Source organism: Hippocampus bargibanti, linkage group LG10 (assembly GCF_051943395.1).
Source record: "Hippocampus bargibanti isolate YZ-2025 linkage group LG10, ASM5194339v1, whole genome shotgun sequence".
In the NCBI taxonomy this organism is placed as follows: domain Eukaryota; kingdom Metazoa; phylum Chordata; class Actinopteri; order Syngnathiformes; family Syngnathidae; genus Hippocampus; species Hippocampus bargibanti.
The window spans coordinates 19,382,625-19,402,138 of NC_142743.1; the positions used below are offsets into that span (position 1 = coordinate 19,382,625).

At 40.7% G+C, this 19,514-nt stretch overlaps 1 protein-coding gene across 3 annotated transcripts; it reads right to left on the minus strand.

Moving 5' to 3' along the window:
• Positions 1-5,394: 5,394 nt before the first annotated feature.
• On the minus strand, positions 5,395-18,507 carry crmp1 (collapsin response mediator protein 1). 3 transcript variants are annotated; one of them, XM_089005415.1, is made up of 15 exons: positions 18,369-18,507; positions 17,829-18,208; positions 16,585-16,673; positions 14,942-15,126; positions 14,695-14,859; positions 14,248-14,309; positions 13,843-13,923; positions 13,509-13,577; positions 12,405-12,525; positions 12,113-12,269; positions 10,557-10,698; positions 9,861-10,031; positions 7,929-8,108; positions 7,683-7,845; positions 5,395-7,174 (listed from the first exon to the last, which is right to left on the minus strand). In XM_089005415.1, exons 2-15 carry the CDS (start codon positions 18,177-18,179, stop codon positions 7,083-7,085), a joined length of 2,028 nt encoding a protein of 675 aa, XP_088861541.1. In that variant the 5' UTR covers positions 18,180-18,208; positions 18,369-18,507; the 3' UTR covers positions 5,395-7,082. The 3 variants fall into 3 exon arrangements, with proteins under 3 accessions (XP_088861541.1, XP_088861540.1, XP_088861542.1); XM_089005414.1 differs by lacking the exon at positions 18,369-18,507 and having other exon boundaries at positions 17,829-18,341; XM_089005416.1 differs by lacking the exons at positions 17,829-18,208; positions 18,369-18,507 and adding an exon at positions 17,273-17,423.
• Positions 18,508-19,514: the final 1,007 nt, after the last annotated feature.

Below are 19,514 nucleotides of genomic sequence, written 5' to 3' on the forward strand. Positions count from 1 at the left end.
AAGGTCGAAAATGTGACTAGGGCCAAATTTCTTTCTTCTGGCTCAAACGACGTGACAAAAGAAAGGTCTTCTTTTTTTAGGACTACTGTATTTTTCCCCCCAATTATTAGTTGTATATTCAGCTGAAAGAAAATTCAGAGAGTCTATTTTGGACCAAAGACTTGCATGCATGCATTTAATTGCTCTGAGATCACCGTGAAGGACTCGTAATGTCATCAAGTACTGCAAACATTTTTGCTTTGGTGGAATATGCAACACTGACCCCGTGTGGTCATTCAAAGAACTGAGACTGTCCATTAATGCCTTTTGACAGGATGCTGCTCTTGGGTGCAATTATTCAAGCGTTCGTTTTATTATTATTATTATTATTATTATTATTATTATTATTATTATTATTATTATTATTATTATTATTATTATTATTGTTATTACTATTATTATTATTATTAGTAGTAGTAGTAGTAGTAGTAGTAGTAGTAGTAGTAGTAGTTTCAATTACATTGAGAATTAATCGAATCAGAGGCCACAGTTCAGGTCTATTAGAGACAGGCCTATTGATATGTCTTCATAAAGGCCTTTTTTTTTCATTAAAAATATATATAATAAACCTCTCCCGAGTAAAATATATGAGCATGTTTTATTAAAACATCTAACTCATGACATATTGCAACATAAATCAATATTACATGTCCCACAGCAAATTTAAAGAATAACCGCAGTGGGGTTTACAGATACATCACCAGATAAGTGGACAGGTGCTGTGTAAAAGTGAAATAACAAGCAGACAGTCTTCGCAGGAGCCTCAATGAAATTCCAGATAGAATCAATGCATGTGCTTTCTTTATCTTTTATTTTATATATTTTATTATTGATTTCATACAGATAATAAAACATATTGCAAGGGCGGCCCCCAAATACATTGGAGAGTGTATGTATCAAACGGTCTTTGGAGCTGCCGAAAGCCTCAAGGATTTAATTAACGGAAAGTGAGATGGTCTTTGAATTAGTGCGTCCATTGAAATATATTCCATTTCCTTATCTTGCTCCGTTTTGCATTGCCTGCATCAATCAAAGTTAACGTCGCACGGATGCTGTCGACACCAAAGTCATTGCTGCGGAGATAGGATAAAACCTGTCAGGGTGTTGTGTTCGTCTATTGAGGAAAGCCTCGCAGCGGAGCCGTAAACAGGCACTCTCGCTGATGTGCTACGCCATTGATGTGCTATTTGATCCTCGTGAGCTTTTTTGTTTTCTATCTCCTGAGGCGCCCCTCCACCTTACCCCCTTCCACGGTCACATCGGGGTGAGTGAATCAAAAAACTGCCCTCCTAGATGCAAAAATGGCATGTTGTCACATTGGAGTCAACTGAATCATTTTGCAAAGTATACACGTTCTTCTTCTTTTCCTTTCGGCTTTTCCCTTCAAGGGATCGCCACAGGAAATCAGTGTCCTCTATCTTGAGAGGTTTGATCCGCATGTTTGTTTTGGCCAAGTTTTTACGTCGGATGCCCTTGCTGACACAACCCTCTGTATTTATCTGGGCTTGGGACCGGCACAAGAAGACGTATGTCCCTTTGTGGCTACAGAACAAGCAACTCGCTCAGTAAAAGGCTCCTAAACACAAAATGGTAATCAGCACAGCAACATTCAAAAAAGCAAAAACTATACTCACCATTTGATGACAATGTATACACGTTGGAGACTAAAAATGCAGTATGACATGATATTTGACAGTTGGAAGGTTGTTTACTCAATGAGAGGAGGATTAAGTTGACGACAGTAGCCAACAGTAGCCAAAATGGAACTGTATAGTGCCACTTAGCAGTTTTTTTTTTGACAACGATACTAGTGCAGCGTGTTCTACCGGAAACAAATTCCTTGTGTGTTCTACATACTTGGCAATAAAGATGATTCTGATTCTGATTCTGATTCTGATATGTTTCTGGGTTAAGGCAGGTGTCGGGAACCTATGGCTCGGGAGCCATATGTGGCTCTTTTGATGATGGCATCTGGCGATAAAACTAAAAACGTACATATTGTCGCTTTTCCGCTGTTCATTTCCTGTTTGGGCGGCAGTTGGCGGAAGCGTAATTTTGATTGGATGATACTGACCTATGGCCGTTGCTGTCGAAACAGGTAAACGCCCCCTTTTAAATAACCCTGACGAGTAAACAAATTTACGAGTATCGTGTACACTGTACACTTTAGGTTGAATGGACGGAAGGATTCGCCTTTGTGGAGAGAAAAAGTTCTGCCGTGATTGTAATTTTCAATGCAACGATACCATGAATGAAACTGTTGAATATCAGTGGCAGTTTCACAAGCCACATGCTAACGTTAGCATCAATATACTTCAATGAGAGACAGCAGAAAGCAAGCGTGCAAGCTAATGAGCAGTGTGCAGGCTAGCTAGCAGTAACTTTGCCTATGGACTCGGCAAGTTGACTTTCATTCCGATCGTTTGGCTGGATTTTTTTACCAATCATGAGGAACGGAAAACTATTCATATTAGTGGTAAGTATTATCACAAAGTTATTTTAAATAATACATTCTGACATTTTGTTTAAATCGTGCCTGCGTGTTTGAGTGTGTGTTTGAGTGCGTGTGTGTGTGTGTGTGTGTGTGTGGCTCTCACTGAAAAACATTTCTAAATATTTTACTTTTATGGCTCTTACTCAAAAAGGTTCTCGACCCCTGGGTTAAGGGATAAGGGCCAGTAAGTTATCGTTAAGTTCAAGTGGGTCAATGATTGGCTCATGATAACGAGCAGGGTAGAAAGGGGTACAATACGTAATAGAGATTGTTGTTTGTGGTCTGGATTTGAAATTGGGGTATATAGTATGTGAGAGAGATTAAGAACTGGGTTGTGGGGTTTGGATTGGGTTAGGTTTTTTTTTAGGGTTAAAATTACAATAAAATCGGTGGTCCAGCGGCTAGTGCGGCGACCTCAGAGTGCTGAAGTTTGATCCTGGCACCGGCTTTCCGTTGTGGATTTTACATGTTTCTCACATGCTTGCGTGGCTTTTCACTGGGTACTCTGATAACCTCTAACATTCGAAAAACATACAAACCGCCTCAATGAACACTCCAAATTATCCAAAGGTGTTGATGTGAGCGAGGATGGTTGTTCATCTCAGTGTGTGCCCTGCAATTGGCTGGCAACTTGTTCAGGGTGTCCCTTGCCTACTGCCCAAAGATGGCTGGGATAGACTCCAGCACCCCCCTGCAACCCTAAAGCAGATTGGAAAATGAATGGATGGATGGATGGAGAGTTTCTTGGAGCACTTTATTGGCTTTTCGGTCAACATTGTTGTTGAATAGAATAATTATGTTTGTCAAAAATAACAATTAAATTTGGTTTTAGTCTAAGTCTTCTGTCCTCATGGTCATCCTTTTTTAGTGTTCCGTGAAATCTTTCATATTAAGGTTAAATAACAAAAATTTGTGAGAGAAATAAGGCCTCTTTTTTCGTTTTGTACTTGACAGTTTTTTTAGAATACGCATTGCAAAGTCCTGAGGGATTATCAGCGCTAACAGCACAGCTGGCTCAGTAAATTGCCCAAATGCCATTTCCTTTCTAAACAGCTGCCCTGATGCGCTCAAGGAATGACTGCATTATTATGGCATATTTTCACACAGTTACGCCACTTTCACATACACTTTTCACTTTATATCATTTTATGACCTGCTGCTGAATATGGATAATTTGAATTTCACTGGTGACATTACATCACATTGGTTCAGTTCGCAACAGATGGCTGTGCAGAAAGCACATTTGTGTGAAGGTGATGCTGTCTCAAGACATTTTTCTCCCCAGGGAGCTCAACAATGTGTATGTTTTTGTTTTGTTCACTTTAGGATAGACAACTGAAAAGAAATAGTTTCACCAAGTCTTATGTTTTTGTTTTAGGTTACGTGCCCTTTTTGTCTGCATCTGTTGTCGTCATCCGGGTCCCTTGGGTTGAACCAATCAGCTTCCTCAATCCTTTGCATCTTGTCCAGGTGTTTCTTGTCACTTTGCTTGTATATAATTCCCCGGGTTATATCAGTCGTTGCTTGATCCTTGGGATGCTGTGATGTTGTTTGTTTCTGTCATAGTTTTTTGCTATTCTTATTCCCTGTGGTTTTCAGGACTTCAGTTAGTTTTTTACCCCCAATGTACTCCTGTTTGTATTTTTGTGAAAGACTTCTTTGTCAGTTCACTCTGCTCCTCACTGCTTTTTAGGGTCCTCCAAATACCAACATGCTAAACGTCTTCTTATTTTCCTTTTGGCTTTTTTTGTGACAGTAAAAATACCATGCAGCTAGACAGCACCAATCTCAAAACACTGTTTAAAATCAAAAGTAGCCGATGTAATTCTTGGAAACAACATAGTGTGATTTTGGTTACAATGGATTACGCAATACAGGTGTTTCGGTAATGCGATGGTGGTTTAAGTGAATTACTGTATTAACGTTGAACAACATAACACAAGCTAGATTGTCAAAGTGAATGTAAATGATGCCATACACTTAAGCGTGACATTTTGATGTTTTTTTTTATTACACAAGTAAAAATCACAGCTAATGGCCCCAACAACCCACTAATCAAGTGCAAGTGAATGAGCGACAACACAACAGCGACAATACAAATTAAACATGACCAATCTTCACAGAAGTCAGCACAGACTTGAAAATAAGTCAACGTCTGACGGATAAAACTTTACAATTAAGCGGAGTAAATTAGCTGTTTTGTGTCGAGGCGCGTAGGACGGCAAACAGCCCTCTGGGAGCACAGATGGGTTGAAATACACATGCAACATTGCTGATTGCACTGTGTCGAAGCACGCCGCAGTGGCCCATTACAAGCCGATAAGTAATAGATTAAAGCAGACTTGCATCACAATGTGCCCCATTAATAGAATTTCAATAATCATTATTGTGATCATCATAAATGAAATATATCAATACTCTGTTCCGATCAGTTTGACCATGCGAATTAACTCGTTCACTGCCATTCACGAATTTATTCGGGAATTGAAAATATGACGTAGAGCGCCATTCCCGAATTGGTTCTGGTTTTGGTTTTTCTTGCTGGGGTGCCGATAAAACGCTGGCCAGCGCTCCTGGCAATATTTTTCCCTTCCGCGAGGGGGCAGCATTTCCCTTTTCTCCATGTTAGCGCTTTGTTCCAGCTTCAGCTGTTGTTAAAGTCCTATATAAACCAATATTTATGTATTGCATTGTATTTTGGACAGTCACCCTCATTTCAAGCTCATATAACTCCAGACCCATATAATTTAGGAATTAACTGCTTTTTCTGACTTATTACGCTTCATTGAATGTTTATGTTGTTCTAAAACTCAATATTCTTTTGGTCCTAGAATTTGAGTGACAATGAGAAAAACCGTCTGGCAGCGAATGAGTTAATGAAAGTCAGGTACACTTCTGGCCCTTAAATTCTCGGTCAAAATTGGCAAACAAGTGACATCACAAGTTTGCATCCAGCTTGCGGTAGCTGTGTGTGAAGTCCTCCGTGGCACAAGATGTATCAGGGACCTTGCTGTACGCCTTTCACTGGGATCATTTCAATACAACCTAATACTATAATCTACTGGTGCATTGGAAAATCCATTCAAAAAGAAAAACATCAAAAGAACCACAATGATTATGCTATTGGTTTGCAGTGGATCATTTAAGAGGCAGATTCCCAAAACTTTTCAATTATTAATACAAGCGACAGCATAGATTCGCTGAGTCGGTGGTACACTACGTATGTGTGAGTGCATGAATAATGCATCCACTGTGAAGGTTCACTAAATGCCAGAAAAAAATGCTCTATAAATCTGATGCATTATGAGGATCATGATGATGATAATGATGATTATCATATCTTTTCTGTTCAATAAACATTAGGCACACCCCCGTACAATCTGACACCAAATAAAAATATATTAGTTTGAGGTATTTATTTGGCAACACTGACCATTGCTGTTGTATCGCGTTATGCACCTGCACTTTATGATAGAGTGCTTTTGATGATGATAATGATGATGATTATATTACAGTAATACTTTTTCTCGGATGGTGGTAATCAAAAATAAATATAATCATCTTTGCAAGGCAGGACCAAAAGTTGGAGCAATTGGAGCACATTTGATGTGCAGCTGCATCTGCTGCGATAATGCAAACTTGGATGAAAGTGTTGGATTCTCCATTTTTGTCAACAGTCTTTATTATTCATTAAGGAATGGCTCAGTGAACAGGGAAAAAAGTGACATAAAAATGTTTTATACTGCACCATACACAGCAACAACAACAATAACCAAAATAACAAGGAACTCAAAGTATAAACAGCCTGAAGAACTTTTACATTAAAAATGTAACGAGAGCCAAAAAATGAACAATTCTAGCGAAAGTAGAAAACTATAACACATGCCATTTTTTTACTGCATGACATTATGCTATAATGATCATTTTTATTTATTGCAACGGCTGAATGCCTTGTTCGCTTTAGCATTTTGCTGGAAGTGCGAAATGGTGGAGAGCATAACATGTTATTTTGTTTGGGTGAAATGTGTTTTTTTTTTTTGTGAACATCAAAGTGTGTTCAAAGCTTACAAACCGAATCTTAATGCTATTTCTCACAATCACAGTGGAACATTTAAAGAGATGCATGTGCCGTAGGATGTAAATTAGTAACAAAAATACTCGTGCAGATGATGCGACTGCAGAGGCCGGCAGCAAGTAAGTGCTAACAGTAACAGCACCATCATGTGGGGAACATTTAATGGAAGTTATACTTAAAAAATGGATACATACTTTATATATATATAACAGTGTGTTGTTGTATTGCAAATGAAGGTAAGGATCCACCATCTTAAAGTGAGTTAAATTGTGAAAGTTTATATTGAAATGACTTCACTGATTGTAAATCACACTAATATGTGCATTTTCTGACAGAGTGCATATTCAAGGCAGATCGTTTTGTTGTGATTTGTGCGTGCCACATTAATGTAAGAAAAGAAACACAACACATGCTCACATTTTAAGTGATGTGCGGTGGCGAAACCCCTCAGAAACCCCACACTGTGCTTGTTGTTCAACCAAGGCTGGTAATGTTAGAATGTCCACCAGGGGGTGCAAAAATACGATGGCCAGACCTGCGGGGGATGTTGTCATCAATCTGGGCCCCTGAAAATGAAACAAAAAATAAATAAATACATAAAGGAAATGAGAATGCTACAATACAGTGGTGGCATTTTTTGACAAAAAAATGTTTTAGTGAAATAATACTAAAGTGTACTTGACAGTTTCGAAAGGTGCGTATACATTTAATGTATTATTATTATTATCAGTAGTATTAGTAGTAGTTGTATCTAGATATTTCTGAATGACATGGAATGATATTCAATGATCTGGAATGAGCAGTTAAAAATTAGACATTAGAGATTAGTGCAGAAAAAAAAAACATCATTTGTCATGTATTACTCTTATTTTGAAATATTCCAAAATGAATTGTGGTCGGGACACGATGAACATTGAAAGTTGAAACGGTTTGAAATGTCATTTTTTACTTTTGCATTGAAATTATAATGAAGAGATGCGATGTAAAGTAATATAGTAAAGTCATGACAGTGTCCCATAATATTTGGCAAAGCCTTTAGGAGAGAATACAAAAAAAGACACTTTTGTGTCTCACCTGAAAGGCTGAAGTTGGACTGGTGTAGGTTGCGCACCAGTGGAGGTTGGTGCGAGGTCGGGGATGTGTTGGCCGAAGGGGAAGGTGTGATATATTTTGGGGTTTCAACGACATTGTGCACAGGCCCTTCATACATCCCACGTGCTACCCCTTTGTCTTGAATCTGTTTAGTGATAGAGGTGGAGTTGGGGGTTGTGCATATCTTCCATAAGGACTATATTCTTTGTTCTCCTTTCTGTACTGTACCTGGTTCCTGAACTTTAGACGTTGGTAAGCAAAATCTGGGAAGGGCTTGCGCGGGATGAATCGTCCAGTACCCTGCTGTACGTGAAGCTCCCCTTCATCATAAACCACCCGGCCTTGACTCAACACCAGCACTGGAGCCCCACGACACTCCAGACCTTCAAAGATGTTATATTCCACAGCCTGCGAGAAAAACATTTTCACAGTCTTACATGTTGAGAAATGTTGTGCTGTATCAAGAAATACAGTACAGTGATACCTTGGCCCACGAACTTAATTGGTTCCCAGAAAGTGTGTGTGAGGCGAAAAGTGTGTATTCCAAACATTAATTTCCCATAGGAAACCATTAATATGAAAATAATCCGTTCCCAGGTCCCCATAAAACATAATTTTCAACTAAATAAGCCTTAAAACTACACACAATATACCTTATTTTGTTTAGATGTGATATGGTATGGTAATTAAAGAAATAAACTGTACTATATAATAAAGTCGTTTTATTTACCGTTGTGATGGTCGTTGATGGCTTGCTGGAATGGATAGCTTTTTGCATAAAGTGTCTCAAGGAGCTCATGGTTGTACACCTTAGAAGTTGTGATATTGTAACAGCAACAGACGCAATAGAAACTTCATTAAATCCATCAATATTGTACAGATGGGATATTTTAACCAATCTATCTTTATCTATAAAGTTAAAACATGTCCACATTTCACTGTGTTTTCTATCCATTTTCTATTTTCTCTATTGTTTTTTTTGTTTCAAGCTCTGTCGTCTCCCTTTCGTGTGTGTGTTTCTGTTTCTGTAAGCCCTGCCCCCGCTCACTGATGCGTGTGTCCCCTCTCTCCTCTACCACGGATATTGACCAATCACGTGCGGCTTTAACCGAAGACTGGGAGCGGGGAATAGAGAGGAAAAAAAAACTGCTGCCATTTCAGGAGCTCCAAGAACCGGCTCGTTTGCGAATGACACATCACTCATTGTGGCGCTCCGTGTGTTTCTGGAAAAATAATTAGTATGCCAAGATTATATTCTTGCGAATTTAACGTTCGTAAAGCGAAAAGTTTGTTAGCTAAAGTGTTCGTAAGCCGGGGTATCACTGTATATCGAGGTTGATTATACTGTGTGGTGCGTCACATCATATCGTAACATAATGAGATGTAAATATCCCCCGACTGGTTATACTCAACACTAATAAATAAGAGTGCACAATTGTAAATGTCCCGAGCTTCATGTGATGTCGAAACAAGAAGTGTTTGGACTGAGATTAATGATATTGCGTCTCTCTCACACACACACACACACATACTGTACACACAAACGCACGCACACTGTATATATTAGCCCAGGAGGGGGAACCGACAAAGAGCAAGGGGAGGTTATTTCTGCAAGCTTTGTATCAGAGCGAGAATTATGCATGCAGTCAAACTGCGGCATTTGGGAAGATGGGGGATGAAAGCAGAGAAAGGCTCAGGGCAGAGCGCAAGATGATAAAAACAGGGGGAGGGGTAGAAAGAAGCTAGTGTGAGATGGGTGAAGGGGTTTGGGGGGGATTAGACCCTAAAGCCAAAAACAATATGGATGCTTAAAAGAACTGAGGACATATGTGAAATTTTGCAAACCATGAATTCCATTTCAATTTCATGTAAAGGTCATTTCAGTTTTTTAATTTTTACACATCACGAAAAAAATTCATGAGACTGCAGTGTTAATTTTCACCAAAAGTATGTCTTAAATGTTTAATGGAATATTAATTGTCAGGGGAAATTGAGTCTTCCCTCTTTTGTGGTGTCAGCCCTGCATATCTATTTTTGGCACATGAACCCATGAAAGAAGCTCCTCTTTGATCTTTTATTTTATTTTAATCTCGTTCATGCCCGCCTCGCCTCCTGTCCTTTCCCCTTCGCTTCGACTCTCTTCATATGCTTTGTTCTCACCGACTGCTGCAGTTTGGACGTGATGGTTTTAGTGCTGTCAGGGTCCCAAATAACAATATCTGCATCAGAGCCCACTGCTATCCGACCTTTACGCGGGTATATATTGAAGATTTTGGCAGCGTTAGTGGATGTGACAGCCACAAATTGGTTCTCATCCATCTTCCCCATGGCCTGGAAGACAAGAGGGACAGTTGATCAAATGTAAATCTCAAGGAGTCTCAAATATTCAACACATTCTGCTTGAAACTATTATTCTCATTTGAGATCATCACGCTTGCCATTGGAAATGATCGAATTTCCTTTATGGAGTTTACATTTTCCTCACGGGCATAACTGTGAACGCAAATGGTTGTGTATGCCCTGCGATTGACTGGCAACCCGTTCAGGGTGTCCCCCGCCTACTGCCCGGAGACCGCTAGGATAGGGTCCAGCACCCTCTACCCTTTCCTGCAACCTTTGTGGGAATAATGAGGATCAGAAAAAAAGGATGACTATAAACAGTGGGTTTTGTGATACTGTGTGTGGAGATTTTTCTTCTGCAAAATGTAGGTCAAGAAAGTTACACAATAATGGCGGTAATTAATCTGTTCTACAGTGAATGGGAATTTTTAAAGAGTCATGTAATTTTTTTCCCTTAAAATTTGAGAATTACAAATAGAAAGGGCACATTATGAGGCACACATTGTTTTCTCTTACCACAGCTTTATCCCAAACAAAACTCATCCTCTCCTCCACTCCATTGGTGCCTTCCGGGATTAAGGTGAAGTCTTCTTTCCCAATTGCTTTCTGAGAAATGCTGTACGCGCAGTGAGCGCTGCCCACCACCTGCAGGTCGCCACTGTGTCATAACATGATACATTGTGATCAACATGTTGTTAAGTTAATACTGTAGTATATGATCATTATAGACTTATACTGTCATTGGATATTGGCAGAGGCGGACCGTCAAGAGCTGATAAGCCTTCCCTGCTGGCCTAAAAACATCTGAATCACGGATGTATGTTAATTCAGGGGTGTCAAAGTCATTTTTTGCCGCGGGCCACATTGTAGTTATGGTTTCCTCTCGAGGGCCGTTATGAATTTGGGGAACCCATTAGAATGTTTAAATCTCTTCAAATATTACATATAGAGCACACAGCAAATTAATGAATAACTCGTTTTCAAATCTGAAGTCAAGAATAATGACTTTTATTGTGGTTGACATCCAAAAATGTGAAATTTTGGCTCAGATTTCAGCAATCATCATGGAATTTAACAAGTTTGATTTGCTTTCCGGGCCGAAAAAAATGATGTGGCGGGCCAGATTTGGCCCGCGGGCCTTGACTTTGACACCTGTGTGTTAATTATATTTAGTCCATGAAGGGAAAAGCCGAAAGGAAAAGAAGAAGAATTCCTATGAAATAATTCAAAATTGTCTTTCAGCTTCCTTTCATTACTTTTCCCCTGTTGTGCTGCTTCCAGATGGGTGTGTGTTTGTATTTAAGCATTTAACCAATCACATTTCAGCCATTATTTGTTAACAGAGTCAGAAATCTACCTGGATGCCTTCACAATCAGTTCTGCGGGCCCTGTCGCATAAAATGTGTCAATCACACTGTTGCTCTAACCAATCAGATTTAAAGTTGAAAACCCACAAGGGGTACTTGAAAATTGCTATTTAAATATGATGAAAAGGACCCACCCTGGCATGGAAGATCCTAGACTTTTGTGAAGAAATAATCTAAAAATACACAATTTCAGTGAAAGAAGGTGCTGTCGGTCGAGCTTGAAATGGGCCAATGGAGGGCCAAATATGAAAGACGAGCAATGAGGAGGGCGGCACTTGGTAGCCAAGGCAGCACATGATGTACGCGTCACATTGCTGTGCTATAAATAGAATTAAGCGCTATAAAAATATACAAGAAGGCTTTCTTTACAATCTAACATTTGTACGTATGAAGTATTTATTCATAGCATTTCCACAATCAAATCATTTAGTTTGCCTCCCCTCCTGTCAAGCAATGCCCCCGACACTTTATATTAAATTCATTTTGACATTGTGTGTTCACTGAACAGCTGCTGTGACCAGAATACCAAAATAAAATGTAAAAAAAAACATCAAAACCATGAGCGCATATCCTTTGGTGTCATTGTTCTTATTTAAAATTCACATCATGCAGTGCTTACAGCTATAAATAACTCAATGTTCCTGTAAAATTCTTTAAAAAAAGGGATGCTCTGCATCCGTGGCTAAACACGTTTATGAGTAATACCAGGCCAGAAGTGTGTGAAGGTGGTCCGGGGTCGTGGGGTCAGGACTCAGAGGTGGGGACGTCACATAAGCAGCCGCTTTGGCCCAGTTCTTGCTCCAGTAATGTGAACCATCAGTGGCCAGGCTGGCTGTGATCGGCTCTCCAAAAACTACAGAACCTGGAGAATCAACAGCCAATGAATTTCCATATATATTTACATAATACAGTATTGAAAATGCAGACACCCTTGATGATTTCTTTTGGTGCTATGTAGAAACAACTACAGTTAAGGTTGCAGGAATGAGAGTGCCACCTTTTCTCCTGGCCTGCGTGATGGTGTCAGCTGCACTTTTACTCATCACCTTGGTGATGTAGACAGGACAATTCACGCGGTTACCGAGGGTGATCGCACGAAACACTGCCTCAGCCTCCACCTGCACTTGGAAGAAGCAAGAACAGATCAGAACTAGTCAATGAATGCAATGTGAAAATGGATGGATGGGAGGATTTATCCAGTGGTGCCTGACTTAGGGACTTGAGTAATGGTGTCTGAATGGACATGTGTATCCTTCTATCTGGGTCTCCATGCCAACATTTGAGCCTTAAGGGTGATATTAGGTTAAATTTACATAATGGTTGACAATGTGGAAGCAAACCAAAATAAATTAGTTTGAATTTCTAAAGTCAGAGGTTATCATGTCCAACATCTATTTGAGAATTTGTGAAAGAGAGGGGGGGGGGGGGGGGGCAGACAGAGAGAGAGTGTCACGATCTGGTTGGCGGGCGACCAACGGGTGGCGCTGTCGGCACCGCCTGCACCTGAACAGGTGTTGGTCGTTGCAATCAGTGACAGTTAAAAGGACTCCCGGCACACCCATTCGTTTGCTTCACCCTGTCAGATTTTGTTCCTGCTGACTTTATTTAATAAAATTTGTCAATTACACCCTGCTGCTCCCTCCTGCCTGCTTTTTTGGGATCCACCACCATCACCACCTTGCAAACCGTGACAGAGAGGGGGGAGAGAGAGAGAGAGAGAGAGAGAGAGAGAGAGAGAGAGAGAGAGAGAGAGAGAGAGAGAGAGAGAGAGAGAGAGAGAGAGAGGGGTTGAGAGAGAGAGAGAGAGAGAGAGAGAGAAACACAGAGAGAGTGAGAGTGAGAGAGTTAGAGATAGAGAGAGAGAAATATTGCAGTCCAAAGGTTTTGTTAGGTGAAAACATGGTGCTCATGGCTCCCTGGGGGGTACAGAATGCCAGTTAATCATTTGGAAACCCCCTGATTTAAATAATTGACTGGCCAATCCACCAATCCCCTTATTGTCGGATTGGATTTTTAGTTGTATGGACTGGTAGTTATTAGATGACCAGAATGATGGATGGGCACCGTGTCAGTGTCGGGACAGAAACATGGTTGGTGTCACCTCTTCAGGACGACTCAGCGGATGGCCCTCAGGTCCGGTGATTCCCATCTCAAGGATTTTGCTTTGTTCCTAAATAATGGATAAAATACAGGTGTGTGGTGTTGGTGACAGTACTTCAGAGAGTCGGACAAGTATAAATACTGCTCGCGTTTTGGGAGTAGGATATCCAGGATGCCACTGTTTCTTCTACATTCGAATGTTCGATAAATCTTCAACACCAGCACCCTTATGTTCACATAAAATCCACCTAAATTCTATAGTGGTAAAGCCAAAGAGGCCACTATACGAAGCATGATACCACAGGTAAAACCCAAGAAGCTAGCAGACAAGTTACCTTAGAAATCAGATCTCCATTTTCAGCATGAACTAACACCACACCTCCAATTTGTTTCAAGAATGAGAAGGCCTCGTATAGCTGGAGAAGTGAGCAAATAATAACATGTTATGGACATGTTATGTTATAAGGCGAGATGGCAGACGACAAAAGTTAAAACCTCGAAAGGAAAACGAATAGATTTCAATTGCTGTTTAGGTAAATGTGCTTCTTTAGCTATTGTAACAGAAGTATGTCACATGTGATGCAGATCATGTAGCAATATGCGGTAATCGTAATAGATTTTAGCCGGTGCTGGTGGAGTGGAGTTACAAATTTGTGCCAGTGGCTGTCAAAATGCGTCAATGGTGCAAGGGCGCAGCTCAGAGGCAACCCTGATGTTGGTGGTAAAGATGACCTGCGCACCTGAGAATCTGTCATCTGGTAGACGTCCTTGTAGGCCATGAAAACTTGGAAGGAGTTAATACCTGAACAAAGAGGTAAATAAATGAACAGTTTGTCCTGTCAGGAAAATAATATTTAAATAACTAAACTTCGACTGAAAGTTGCTATATGAACTGTTTGTTTGAAAGGCACGAGTCACACAAGCAGCTGTTTTGTTGTTGCCCCAGAAGAAAAGTGATTATTTTCTTGCTTTGAAAAAAAAATACAAACAATGGCGTCTATGACAGTGATGTATTGAGGACAGTGAAATTCCTTTGTGCTTCCCCTTTAAGAGGATTCAGCGTAAGGCCAAATTGTCCCAAATCTGTCTCTGGTGTTCTCTCCAAAGGAAGTATTAACAGCAATTGATGACAATTAGAGCAGCCACCAGCACTTCGGAACAAAAAAGTGGAGATACTGTAGATGTACCTTTCTCTTGCACCAGCATCTCCAACTCATCTTTCACATTTTCATTCCACAGAGGGATGTCAACGTGGAGAGAGTAGTCACAACACGCTCTCTTGTCCGCAGCTTCCTGCCAGATCTCAAACGCTTCCAGCAGGCTGTCCCCAGGTTCAGGAGTCACATGATCAACTGGAAGAGGGCAGGGTCAGAGGTCAAAAGGATACACCAGGTTTACAGAGTTTATCTAACATCAAGTCTCATGCAGACTCACTGATCATCGTTGTGCCTCCAGCGAGCGCAGCTTTGGTGCCTTGCAGGAAATCATCAATAGGGCGTACACCAAGATAAGGCTTCATCAGGCACGTGTTGACATCAATCCCACCGGGGATCACCATGCGGCCATTGGCCTCGATCACTTTGATACCATCGGGCACTACCAGATTCTCTCCTACCTGCCTGCAGATTTTTTTAAAAAGGGCAGTGCCATGAAAGTGAGGAAAGTCATGCTTTTAAATCATTCACTGCCATTCACACATTTCCCAAATTTGTTCGGGTTTTGTATTTTCATGCTTCGGTGACCATAAAGTGCTGGCCATGACCTCTGGCAATATATTTTTTCTTTTCCACAAGAGGGCAGCATTTCCCTTCTTTCCATGTTAGTGCTTTTTTTCCACCTTCAGCTTTTATTCAAGCGCTATATAAACCAATATGTATGTATTGCATTGGATTTTGGACAGCCACCCTCATTTTAAATTCATATAACTCCAGACCCATACAATTTAGGAATTAACTCTTTTTTTTCTGATGAAAGAAGAGAGACTCAGGTTTCTAACACTATACTGAATGTTTATGTAGTCCTCCAACTCAATATTCTGTGGGTCCTGCAATTCGAGTGTCAATGACAAAAACCATGGCACTGGAGTGAACACATTTTTGCACATGTCTCGCAGTGAATGAGTTTAAAAAAAATACGTCAATGTCCAGAAGTATTTTTCTGTATAAAGACGAAGAATTTATGTTCTTTGACTGACTGCTTTAATAGAAGTCTGTTTCACATTGTAAAGCAGTGAATCCATTCAGTAAGTTTTTGATTTTGTTGCACAGTCATACAAATAGTTCTGAAGTACAATCTACCAATACTTCATGTTCAAGTGATTGTGGTGGTCAAAGATGCCGGCCGTGATTTTCGTGCTCAGCGCAAGTGTAGTGCAAAGCAGCGTCAAACTTTCATTTTTGACATTTATTTTTCTTCAGGTATTTTTCTAGACTTTGCTCAGTTAGAAATGGCGTTGTTGCCGTTTTGCAGCGCTTCACATTGCAGAAGCAGAAATAGACTTGCCGGGGTTGGTGGATGATATCGGTACATGAAAAAACAAGCTTATGCAGCTTAACTGCAAGATCAACCCCTAACATTTGTGTCTGTAAAATGTTTTAAAATAATACGGATTATAATTTGTTCACCGAATTGATTTTTGGGAATCAGAGGGACTGTCACTAGTGACATATTTATGTATGAAAAAAAAAATCACATCCACCACACACATCCGCGGGGCTGCATCTCAACCAGCCTGCTGTCTACTAAAACATCGAGAGACACACATGCCGATAACAAACATTGTATACTTCAGACCCAGAAAATGAAGTTTCACCTCTTTCTGTGCAGAGTACTGTACACAGACATGTGTCTGTCAAATTAGGGTCTGGAGGCCTGAAGGGATATTACACTGAATAATTTCCACTCTTATTTTATTGTATTTGTGTCTGTTTTTGGGACTGGTGTTGGAATAAGGGATAGGAGGTCACAGATGGTCATTGTAACATTGATAAAACAAAACCAAAAAAAATGATGATGGCCTAAGAATATTCCTCAACATAAAACCAACAACATGTATGGTAAACATACTGTTGACTTACTTAATGAGCCCATCTTCAATGTACACATCTGCAAAAAGCGACTGGTCATCATTGACCACTCTCCCTCCTTTAATCAGCAGGCCGTCACCCTAAAAAGGTACAAAGAAACATCATGTTATGTACATCCAATCAGAGAACTGCTGATTGGAACAAAATTAGATGAATGGTTGTCGAGAGAAAGTGACACAGTGAGAGAAAGAAAGAAATTAAGATGAAAAAAGTCAATGAGCCAGCAGATGTTCAAAGTGCTTTATCAGCATGCACACTCTTTCACGAGGACACCAACGCATAGAAGAAAAAGGCATGTCTGACAATCATTTTCACAATTTTCATACTTTCAGGTCTTTGCCATGAAACGGTTGGCATTTGGTGTTAGCTCCATTGGTCGTGGGACTAATCCATCTGAAAGATAAACGGATTTTATGTTTTACAGTGGACACCGCTTAGGGCTCAAATTGTAGTTCCTTCAGAGCGCCACCCAAATGAACCTGTCTGGCAAAAGATCTTAACTGTACCCTCGTCTGAGCACATTCAATCTCAAGACAATGTGAAATTGGCATTAGTGGTCAATAAGACTACTGAAAATGCTGTGATACAGGATAGTGTCCCCCCTCCCTAGCTAAGAATTTAATCTCCTCTTCAGGCATTGGCAGGAGGATTTCCAACAGCTTCGTCTGCTCACGCTTACCCTGATATGGGGGAGGTTGTTCTCCTGACAACTGGTCCCAGACATGATGGTTTCTTCCCGCGGGGTGCACTCTACTCAGAACCGGGTCGCCAGTACACCCCTTTGTTCCCCCCACTGTAAAGCCTGGCCTCCGCGCTCAGAAAAGCAAGCGATTCGCCTTATATACACGTGCACAGCAAAAGCGGCGTGCACACGAGCGCCCTCACGCTGTACCACCGTGATTACAGCAGCACTGGATTGTCACCGGCACGTCAGAACATAATGATCTCAGTTTGGGGCGCAAACACGAGCACGTGACACGACAATGGAATCTTTGGATGTTTGCTGTCCACTTCAGCACCACAACATTCCAACGTGACTTCCCACTTTCTGGCAATGCATTGAGAGTAATATTTAAAACCAAACGTAATGGGTGCATTTGCTAAGCAAATCAATGAATCAATCAAGCTGTCTGTCTGTCTATCTGCCTATCTATCGATTTGTTTGTCTGTCTCTCTGTTTCTCTCACTGTGTATTTTGGTTGCTTGTGTGTCTCTTTGTCTGTCTCGGAATTTACCTTTCCATTTGTGATTTCCATAGCCGAGGAAGACGCCGTGTCAACCCCTGGACAACCACGTTGTCCCTCGGGCGTGTTGGTCTGTGAACCCATTCGAGCTTCACCAGAGATTTGGTCGGCGGAGGAGTCACTGATGTCCAAGAGTCTTTCTCGGCTCCCACTCCTGGGTGTGCGGCCCCCTTTCCGTCCAACTGCGTAATTGTCGAAGTCGATGGTCTTACTTTCAAATGCTCCCTCGACGGAGTCAAACATGCCATAGCTCTTGCGCTGGTTCGGTCCAGTGGCGATGGGTCCGGCAAAGTAAACCGGTAGCTCATCTTCCCGGTTCCATTGCCTCCTACAGTCCGACATCGTGAGTTCCACCCGATGCTTCAGCAAGACTATTGAGAGAGGATGCAGACAGCAACACGCGATGTAAACGGTGCCAAGACGGCCCCTCCTCCTCCTCTGGTTGAATTGTACCATAAGGAGAAGGATGCAACCCCCAAAACGACGTCTGTAATAAAATTATCATTTATGTTATTTTGAAGGAAAACAAACCTCTGCAACAAGGATCCCGGTTGGTAGGTGACACTTTGTTTCACTGTCCAAAGGCTAAAAAGGGGGTGATGAGAGGATTAAAGCATCATCGTTTAACCCACATCTGGAAGGATACACAGATTAGCAAATGATTCATGTGCCCCAATTTATTTAGACGGGACAGATACGGAATCTATCACACGCACACATCGTATCGCTTCTTAAAGGTTCGAACCGATAGTTAAATAATTATGTTGGAAAAAAATGAAGTAAACGTGTTTTACTAAATAAAATGTATTATTTTTATAAAAAAAATCATTTTAATAGTCAAATCTCTCCGCATAATTGTAAAGCGAAACCAAAGGAAATCGGACGATTCTGACGTTTGATTGTCATTCCTAGCAGCCAATCAAAAAATAGTTTATTTTTAGAGGGCGGGTCGAAGGGTTGGGGTTTGGGGGCTGGAGGGATGAACCCAAACGCGTGAGAGATTGAACATTGGAGTTTCGCTAAACTACCGTGTTTTTCTCGGAGTAAGGTTTATTTTTGCTCGAACTTGTGCTTTCTTGAGGTTTCGTTTATTTCTTCAACAAGCATGCATTATTGATTTAGATAAGGTCGAGTTAGTTTTGTCTCCAGTCAGTCCATGCAGGAGAGTAACTAGTTTTTTTTGCATGTAAATATACTGTATATTCCGACTTCATGCGTTTTCGTTCAAATCAACAGCTACTGCGTTACTTAAAATAGTCGCTTATTTAAGATGCACGTTGTCGTCCAGTACAGTGAGTGGCCACTTTTTTAGGTCGCCTAAACCAAGACACAATATGGGCGCTGTCAGATATGTATTCATTTTACAATATACAGTAAACTAGAAATAAGTCAATGAAATATTTCTTATTTGTATTATTAAGGTTGTGGTTTACAATGTTTACTTTGGGGTTTCATTTTCCATCGAGATGTAAAATACATTGTCAGTGAAAATGGAGCAACATTCCTTTTAAGACAGAATGGTTGGCAAAAGTATTGCAGTCTTTGTTCTGGTCATCTACCTGTACTATTTATCTAGTCACTAATGCCTGACTTGTTGTGGCTGTTATGTCGTCAAATGAGGTTTCAACGAAGCTCGTAATTTTCGCTTCACATGAATTGATTCCCAAATTGTCAGTC